This window comes from Micropterus salmoides, unplaced genomic scaffold (genome assembly GCF_014851395.1).
Source record: "Micropterus salmoides isolate LMB-PRFRI ecotype aquatic unplaced genomic scaffold, ASM1485139v1 Ms_hic_scaffold_9, whole genome shotgun sequence".
In the NCBI taxonomy this organism is placed as follows: domain Eukaryota; kingdom Metazoa; phylum Chordata; class Actinopteri; order Centrarchiformes; family Centrarchidae; genus Micropterus; species Micropterus salmoides.
The window spans coordinates 26002670-26012225 of record NW_024044681.1 but is presented as its reverse complement, the minus strand read 5'-3'; the positions used below and the strand labels follow the sequence as shown (position 1 = coordinate 26012225).

Sequence of the window (9556 nt, the reverse complement as noted above, 5' to 3'; positions counted from 1 at the left end):
TGTGTAAACATGTGGCAGGTTTCAGTGAGATTTTAGGCCCGCTGTCTCTTTAACGGCCGCACCTGCGCAGCTGCCTGGTGCTGATGCTGCAGTGCCCGGGTTATTTTCGGTAAAACAGCCGGGGTTACTCGCGTTCAAGCGGGCCCTACATGCCTTACATCACCCCTGAGAGGAAATCAAAAGCATTTTTAGCCAATCGCACCTGCCTAATCAGACCAATTTAAAACGAGCTCTCGCTTCGCTACACGAGTAGTTTCAACACAGCAACCTTTCTCTCTTTCTGTGTGATTTGCATCCTTATAGATGCTAATATTAGCCTACTATCAACAAGAGCCATATTCTTAGACACAGCCACTGTTACAAACCTTAATCCATTAAACTGATTGCAAGTCTTAGAGATTATATGAATATGTAAATCACCACAGGCTTGCACTGTGTTACAGCCAGATTTTTCTTTTTCCTTGGTATAACTTTAGCATTTGTCTGAAGGAGTTACAAAACAAATATGAGTGCTTTCTTTTTAGGCTCCAGTAAATGTTTTGCATGGCCTGTTTTGTACATTTAAGCATGATAAATAAGACTGCTATGGGAACAGTGAGGTGCTACTTCAATCTATTTGTCTACTTCAAAGGCCAGATCATGATTGCCTAATGTAATATTTACCTTGAGGAAAGAGACATGACCTTTCATCCTATTCTCTGTAGAAAAGGTTTAAGATTGCATACATAATTCTACAATAAACAACCATTCTCAGTCATGCCTTTTGAGAAACCACAGGGCAGATCATTAATCAACTATATGATCAAGTCACTTCAGAGATAACAGTATTTCTCTATTCATAAACCATTAACAGCGACTGACTGCCACATATGGGAGATAAGAGCAAAGACTTTTGTGTTTAGTTGCAGTCAGTGATTTCAACCCAACGAAGACCTCTTTGCAAAGTTACATGGTGACTGCAGGTGAAGGTATTGAGTACTGAGCTGTGCTGTTTATTAGTCATCTGAGGGAGAAGATCATCTGACAAGAATAACCCTCACATCCATGGATGAATATATAAGAACATATAAAACTACAAAAATAATAATAATCTTTATTTGTAGAGCACTTTTCAAAAACAAGTTACAAAGTGCTTTAACAAGTGTAAAGACAATAATACCCAAGAGACAATAATACAAAAACAATACAAGATAAAAGCATGAAAACATTAAAAAAGACTAAAATACACGTTTAAGATAAATATAAAATTAGTAAAATAGAATAAAATAAAAGGGATAAAATAAAGTCAAATAAGATCGTGAAAGGCTCTCCTATAAAAGTATGTTTTAAGAAGGGACTTAAAAGAGTTCACTGACTCAGCCGACCTGATTTCCTCGGGCAGGCTGTTCCAGAGCCTCGGGGCCCTGACTGCAAACGCTCTGTCCCCTTTAGTTTTCAGTCGAGACTCTGGAACAGACAACAGACCTCTGCCCGAGGATCTCAAGGTACGTGCTGGTGCATATGGGACTAAAAGTTCAGAAATATAACAAGGTGAGAGGCCATGAAGAGCTTTAAAAGTGATAAATAGAATTTTAAAGTCAATTCTAAAACATACTGGGAGCCAGTGTAATGAAGTTAAAACAGGAGTAATGTGGTCATATTTCTTTGTTCTGGTTAAAAGCCTGGCAGCTGAGTTCTGGACAGTCTGGAGTCGATCAATAGATTTTTGGGTTAAATAGTTGAAAAGGCTGTTGCAATAATCCAGGTGTGATGAGATGAAGGCGTGTAAAATGGTCTCGGTGTCCTTAAAAGTTAACATAGATTACGAATTTTTGCTATATTTCTAAGTTGATAAAAACATGATTGAACAAGCTTTGTGGTGTGCTGCTCGAAATTTAAATTACTATCAAACCAAACACCAAGGTTCTTTGCCACAGGATTAATGTGATTTACTAGGGAACCAGCAGATGGCAGTATTTGATTTGCCATCTGCTGGGACCCAATGACCAGGATTTCTGTTTTGTCAGAGTTCAGCTGGAGGAAATTATTTGACATCCATTTTTTAACTTCACAAAGGCAGTTGTTAAGTGAACTCAGCATTCCAGGGTCTGTGGATCTGACGGGCAAGTATATTTGTGTGTCATCAGCATAAATATGAAAAGAAATGCCATGTTTATGGATAATATGTCCAAGGGGAAGCAGATACAAGGAAAACAAAATGGGTCCTAAGACCGACCCCTGAGGCACACCATATTTAACTGGACAGAATGAGGAGACATAGTTGTTTACAGACACGCAAAACTTCCTATTTGACAGGTAGGATGAAAACCATTCTAGGGCAGTACCAGAGATCCCCACCCAGTGCCTCAGTCTGTCTAACATGATGTTGTGATCAATGGTGTCAAAAGCAGCACTAAGGTTCAGGAGTACCAGGACTGAGCACATACCTTCATCAGCAGACATTAAAAGGTCATTGGTGACTTTAAGCAGGGCAGTCTCAGTGCTGTGGTACTTCCTGAAACCAGACTAAAACTTTTCAAATATTTTGTTATTTTCCAGTACAGTGAGCAGCTGTTTGGACACAATTCTTTCTAGAATCTTTGCAATAAAAGGCAGTTTTGAAATTGGTCTAAAATTATGTGGGAGGGAGGGATCTAAACCAGGTTTCTTTAAAAGTGGGTTCACGCAAGCCGTTTTAAAATAATCAGGGACACAACCAGTAGATAGGGAGCTGTTGAAAACAGAGATCAAATGGGGCCCAACAGAATCTATTACTTTCAGTAAAAACTTTGTAGGTATTACATCAAGTGGGCTGGAGGACACTCTCATTTGTGATACTGTTTTTAAAAGCTCAGACAAGTCGATGGGATAAAACTGGTGAAAACTCTCTTGTTGCTGGCGAGGAACCTCTGAGTAAGAGGCCGCGGGGGTAATAGAGGCTCTGATTTACACCACCTTATTGGTAAAATAAGATAAAAACAATTCACAGTCATCATTACTTCCAGCTGAGGCACAACCTTAAATGACTCACTTTTGTGTGTGTGTGTATCATGCAAAGCGTCACTATAACTGAATACAACATGCGTGCAGGTCCAGCGACTCTTCCTTTAAGACTGTCTGTGGAGAATGACCTGTCTAGCATGACTCTTAAGTCCTATTCCAGCTCTGTGGTGGAGGGAGGTGTGCTGCTGGGTGCTCTGAGGACACTGCAGGAAACTTAAAGTAAGACCACGCATGGCATCCCCTTTAATAGCATTAACATCATCCTTTGTTTTCAAAGGTGGCTCAGCTGTTTCTCCTACATACTGAAGCTGATGATGACCCACTTCTGCTCGTGAAGGACCTCCTGCAGAAAGATGCCCTGACTCTGTGTGTTGCCAGGTTCACGGTGAAGGAGGACCCAGACTTTGGCGTGTGGATGGAGAGTGTGAATGGAGTAGCTGGAAATGAGCGTGAGCAGACGTACTGGGAGATCCTGTCGGAAAGCCCTGGAGAGTACAGAAGGCTGGGTGTTGTTGAGTATCCTCCCCAGAGTTTCAATACAGCTTATCTGAGGAAGACTTAATGAGCTGTAATAAGGCAGGACTCAGTAGAATTAGTTGTTAGCTTTCACTTATTGCCTCACAAATCACTCACTAGTGATGTGCTATACCACTTAATTCCTATATGATCCAATACAAAGTAATACCCAGGCTGGTATTGCCGATACCAATACCGATACTTTTTACATATTTTATTTCTAGTTTAATGTGACCTCCCCCCTCCCATTTCTGTATTTATGAGGGAAATAAAGAGTAGGCTGTAGGCTTACCAATTCCAAATAATAGCTGTATAATAACTAGACATCAAACTACTGTCATATTCTTTAATTATAATAAAAATATCCTGCTCAGAACTGCCGCTTCATAACATCATCTTATTATTGTGACTTAATCTCAGATGTTTAGCGAAGTTTGCGGTGAAGCCAAAGTACTTCACTGTCTTTGCACACACAGCGGCTCACTTCAGGCAGAAGGAGAAGTAGTTCCTGTCAACCGAGTATAATTAGACCATCCTGGTAACAGTAAGATACTATGATGATAAAACACAAACTCACTCCAAATGACTGTGTTTAGATATTGATCCTTTTATATGAGTATCGATCCTAGAGCAGGAAACGTTGGTATCAGAAATATCGATACTTTTGCATCGATCCGCACATCACTATTACTCGCTCTGTCTTATATATTTGGTGTGATTACTGCTACACATGAGTAGGTGCTGCTACCACATACACAATTAAAGTGAATGATTTTGAGTCTGCTTCTTTGGTTTTTGGGGCAAAGAGGACATATTAATAGTTTCTCATTATTTTCTAATTGCTATTGCAGAATACCATGTCAACTGAGCACTGTGTTGCTCTCAGAATCTGTCAGTGTTCATGAACTAAAATGTCAGAGTTTCTGATCCAAACTCGGTGCATGTCCCTTTTCACAGGAATTGGCTGCTACAGACCTAAAGTGAATGAACATATCGTCCTCAGGCTCAGCACCTGGCCCCAACAGTGATGAAGGCGCATAAGCGTTTTGGCAGTAACTCTTTAGGATCAGATGTGGAAGAGAATCACATTTTTTATTTTTCATTTTTGTGTCTCCTGCCTAGTCTTTGGATTATCAAATTCCTGTAAAGTGTTGCCAAATGTTGAGACCTGATGTGACAGAATAAAACCAAACAGCAAAGCTGGTGAGTATGTGCCTACTACCTAACTGGCTTATTATCAAAATATCAAACAAATAATCACATACTGACACTGGATGAAAAATAACATTTATTTACATTGTGTGAATGTTGGGCCAGCCTTGTGTCAAGTTAGTTATAATTAAAAATATATGGAGCATTAGGAACTAATACAATAAATAGCCTAAATTGAAGATAGACAATATAAGAACATAAGAAGAAATAAAGTGTACTGAGTGCAGGAAGGTTGAATAACACTGGAAAGTGTGCTACATACTGTTATGATTTGCATCATTTTTCAGCTTATGATAGCTGAAAATCTATTTAAGGAAACTGCATATTCAGACTTTGAATTTCTGTTTTCAGCTGTTAAAACTTCCAGAGATGTCTCACGCTGCCACTAATCCACAAGGTGATGGATAAAAAAAAATAAGCTTTGACCGAAAGCACAGAAAAAGAACTGGTGTTCTGTAGATTTATGCAACCTATCGAGATGTGCTACTTGGCAGTTCTTTGCATGCCTAATGGTTAGGGTTAGGGTTAGACATTAGCAATTTGCATTAAGGTAGCATCAGGTCTCACAGGGTCTCTGCAATGGAGATGAAGTGTATGGGTCAGCGTTTTATTCTTTTTATTCCTTTCAAATGCACCACACATTATTTCACATTTACAAAGTCCATCAGTGTAAAAATGAAGTTTTTACATATTTTGTACAATTTTTCCAAATAAATAATTATTTTAAAAAAAAACATACACACTCTACTACTTAAGCAATTTGCTTATGAGCTCTACAACATGCTTTGTGTTAACTGGGACCCCTGAGCTCCCTGACCAAAGCTCCTCACTTTGTAACGAGATTAAGGTTTCATCTCCTTCCTGGACAGATGGACTGAGAGGAGGAGCGATAACGCAGAGACGCTAATCTGTGATATTCCTGGTAGGTGGAATCTGTGACATGAAATTATTGCACCAAGTAAGTTCTTTCACAACTTTTCCAATTTTTATTTGACCCAAGCCTGACACAGACTAAAATTCCCCTCACTCTGCTTTTCTGACTGTCACCACCTTTCATCACCTAGATTGACCGAATTTAGCAGTTCTGCTTTGCTTATAACTCACCACTGACTCAGACTGATTTTAACCTCAGTGGATTTGAGGCACTGATATCTTCTTGTCATAATGTAAAATCCTATATATAGAAACCAAGGACACACAGTTGGCTTCATTCTGCCAGAGAAAATAAATTAATGTCTGAAAACATCCAGCTTTTAGTCAATTGATTTGTCCACACAATTGCATGAAGGAGCAGAAACAGTGTGTGGCTCTGCGGTGCACAAGCTGTCTGTGTTTCCTCTTCATCTGAAGTCAACATCGTGCTTTCTCCATCTTTTAGACTTTAGATGCTAAAAATAACAAGACAAAGACGTTCTTTGCATGGAATCCCTCAAAGAAAGACAGCCAATTCATTTTTAAAGCAATAATTGACCACATTCAAGTGGATTTGCACTGAGAAACCATTGCAACATGCTCACATCAGTTCAACAAGTCCATCCTTTATGCTTGACATTGTGGAGGGGAAGTTACTCACCACATGATAAAGCACAGTCACAAATGCAAGGGACACACTGTGCAAAGAATCGCTTCCAGCCAGTCTCCTTCTTCTTGCAGTTGTCTATCCGGGTGCAGCCTTGTTTGGGTGGGCCAAAATAGTACTTAAATGTGCAGGTGGAGTTGCATGTCCCATTCAGTTCCCTCTCACTGATTTCAATGCGTCCCTGTGGACACATTCCTAAAAGACAGGTAGAGAGAAATCAAATAATGAGCTAAATGATTCAATAGGGATCATAAAATATTTGTCATTGAGGTCAGTGTTTGCTCACGGAGGCAGGTGGGTTTCGGGGTCCAGAGGCCATTAGGCTGGCAAGATCTGGTTGGATTTCCCACCAGCATGAAGCCAGAGCGACAGGCGTACCTCACCACAGAGCCCACCCACCAGTCGTTACCATACACCACTCCATTATAGTCCACATCTGGCTTCCCACAGTTCACTGTCACACAAAGCAAAGGTAATGCAAAGACAAAGCTGGACATGAAACTCCGTAACAGGTTGATCAGACAGAGGGGCTTTCGTTTTTCTGTGTTTAAAGAGTTTTAAATTACGTAAACAGACATTGCTGTGGTAGTCTTACCTCTGCACAGGGACTTGTAGCCGAGCCAGCAGCAGCTCGAGTCTCCACAGCGATCTCTCCTGAGCTCCTGGTGCCGCGCCTTACAGCCTCCTAAACAAAGGGGCGCTGACCCGGACCAATACATGTCGTCTATGAAGTCTGGCTGGGGAATCCATTCTGTCTCACCTACAGTACACCGGCATTTTATTAGCTTTTTCATACAATCACAATGATCCATATCATAAATAAAAATCCTCAAACTGGAAATATTTTTTCAGGCTTTAGGGAAAAGATTAAAAAACGTGTTGTTATTATGTAGGGATCCAGAAGAACTGTTCCCACAGTGCAGTTGGTGCTGTCCCATGAGACAAGAACATAATTGAAAAATAACATTATACTGGATTACAGGAGGTCTTACCACTACCTTCCACCTCTTCAATCCATTCAGGCAACTGAGAACGGGCTCTTTGGAAGGACCCAGACAACAACAGCAGCAGTAGCAGCAGATTTAACCTTGTGGTGCTCATCTTCTGAAGCAATCCGCTTCTATGAAAGATTGTGGATGGATCTGGGAACTAAGTCTTACTGGTTATCGTCACATTTGCAAAGTCAACAAACATGAAGCCATTAGAAGCTGTCCCAGCAGAGAGGAGTTCACTAACACCAGGACGAAGAAGCAGAGAGCAGTAGCAAGTAACACTTACTAAGCTGTGTGTGCTGCCTAATCTCTTATACACAGCTAATGACACTACGTACTGTATGTCATGCTGTGACTTGATACACTGCTTTAGCAAAGAGTTGTCATGACTGGGGTCACCTGAACACTTGAGTTTTTTATAAGATCAAAGCAAACAGGGAAAGAGAAGGTCACATTGTATTGTCAGTTGAAGGGACATAAAAAGTAATTACATTTATTGTCTGAATATTTGCCATAAAAGTAATGATATTGTGTGTGCATTCCTGAGAGCAGTAGAACGAAAAACCCTAAATAGTGTGTATATATATACAGTGGGTACGGAAAGTATTCAGACCCCTTTAAATTTTTCACTCTTTGTTTCATTGCAGCCATTTTCCAAAAATCAAAAAAGTTCATTTTATTTCTCAGTAATGTACACTCAGCACCCCATCTTGACAGAAAAAAACAGAAATGTAGAAATTTTTGCAAATTTATTAAAAAAGAAAAACTGAAATATCACATGGTCATAAGTATTCAGACCCTTTGCCGTGACACTCATATTTAACTCAGGTGCTGTCTATTTCTTCTGATCATCCTTGAGATGGTTCTACACCTTCATTTGAGTCCAGCTGTGTTTGATTATACTGATTGGACTTGATTAGGAAAGCCACACACCTGTCTATATAAGACCTTACAGCTCACAGTGCATGTCAGAGCAAATGAGAATCATGAGGTCAAAGGAACTGCCTGAAGAGCTCAGAGACAGAATCATGGCAAGGCACAGATCTGGCCAAGGTTTCAAAAAAATTTCTGCTGCACTTAAGGTTCCTAAGAGCACAGTGGCCTCCATAATCCTCAAATGGAAGACGTTTGGGACGACCAGAACCCTTCCTAGAGCTGGCCATCCGGCCAAACTGAGCTATCGGGGGAGAAGAGCCTTGGTGAGAGAGGTAAAGAAGAACCCAAAGGTCACTGTGGCTGAGCTCCAGAGATTCAGTCGGGAGATGGGAGAAAGTTGTAGTAAGTCAACCATCACTGCAGCAATCCACCAGTCGGGGCTTTATGGCAGAGTGGCCCGACGGAAGCCTCTCCTGAGTGCAAGACACATGAAAGCCTGCATGGAGTTTGCTAAAAAACACCTGAAGGACTCCAAGATGGTGATAAATAAGATCATCTGGTCTGATGAGACCAAGATAGAACTTTTTGGCCTTAATTCTAAGTGGTATGTGTGGAGAACACCAGGCACTGCTTATCACCTGTCCAATACAGTCTCAACAGTGAAGCATGGTGGTGGCAGCATCATGCTGTGGGGGTGTTTTTCAGCTGCAGGGACAGGACGACTGGTTGCAATCGAGGGAAAGATGAATGCGGCCAAGTACAGAGATATCCTGGACGAAAACCTTTTCGAGAGTGCTCTGGACCTCAGACTGGGCCGAAGGTTTACCTTCCAACAAGACAATGACCTAAGCACACCGCTAAAATAACGAAGGAGTGGCTTCACAACAACTCCGTGGCTGTTCTTGAATGGCCCAGCCAGAGCCCTGACTTAACCCCAATTGAGCATCTCTGGAGAGACCTGAAAATGGCTGTCCACCAACGTTTACCATCCAACCTGACAGAACTGGAGAGGATCTGCAAGGAGGAATGGCAGAGGATACCCAAATCCAGATGTGAAAAACTTGTTGCATCTTTCCCAAAACGACTCATGGCTGTATTGGATCAAAAGGAGGCTTCTACTAAATACTGAGCAAAGGGTCTGAATACTTATGACCATGTGATATTTCAGTTTTTCTTTTTAATAAATTTGCAAAAATTTCTACATTTGTTTTTTTTCTGTCAAGATGGGGTGCTGAGTGTACATTACTGAGAAATAAAATGAACTTTTTTGATTTTTGGAAAATGGCTGCAATGAAACAAAGAGTGAAAAATTTTAAGGGGTCTGAATACTTTCCGTACCCACTGTGTATGTATGTATATATGTATATATGTATATATGTATATGTGTGTGTGTGTGTGT

General features: G+C 40.7%; 1 protein-coding gene across 1 annotated transcript; it reads right to left on the bottom strand.

The window, feature by feature from the left end:
* Window positions 1-5348: 5348 nt before the first annotated feature.
* si:ch211-117m20.4 (CUB and sushi domain-containing protein 1) lies at window positions 5349-7066 on the bottom strand. Its single transcript, XM_038709327.1, has 4 exons — window positions 6885-7066; window positions 6576-6743; window positions 6284-6484; window positions 5349-6098 (listed from the first exon to the last, which is right to left on the bottom strand). Exons 1-4 carry the CDS (start codon window positions 7006-7008, stop codon window positions 6085-6087), a joined length of 507 nt encoding a protein of 168 aa, XP_038565255.1. The 5' UTR covers window positions 7009-7066; the 3' UTR covers window positions 5349-6084.
* Window positions 7067-9556: the final 2490 nt, after the last annotated feature.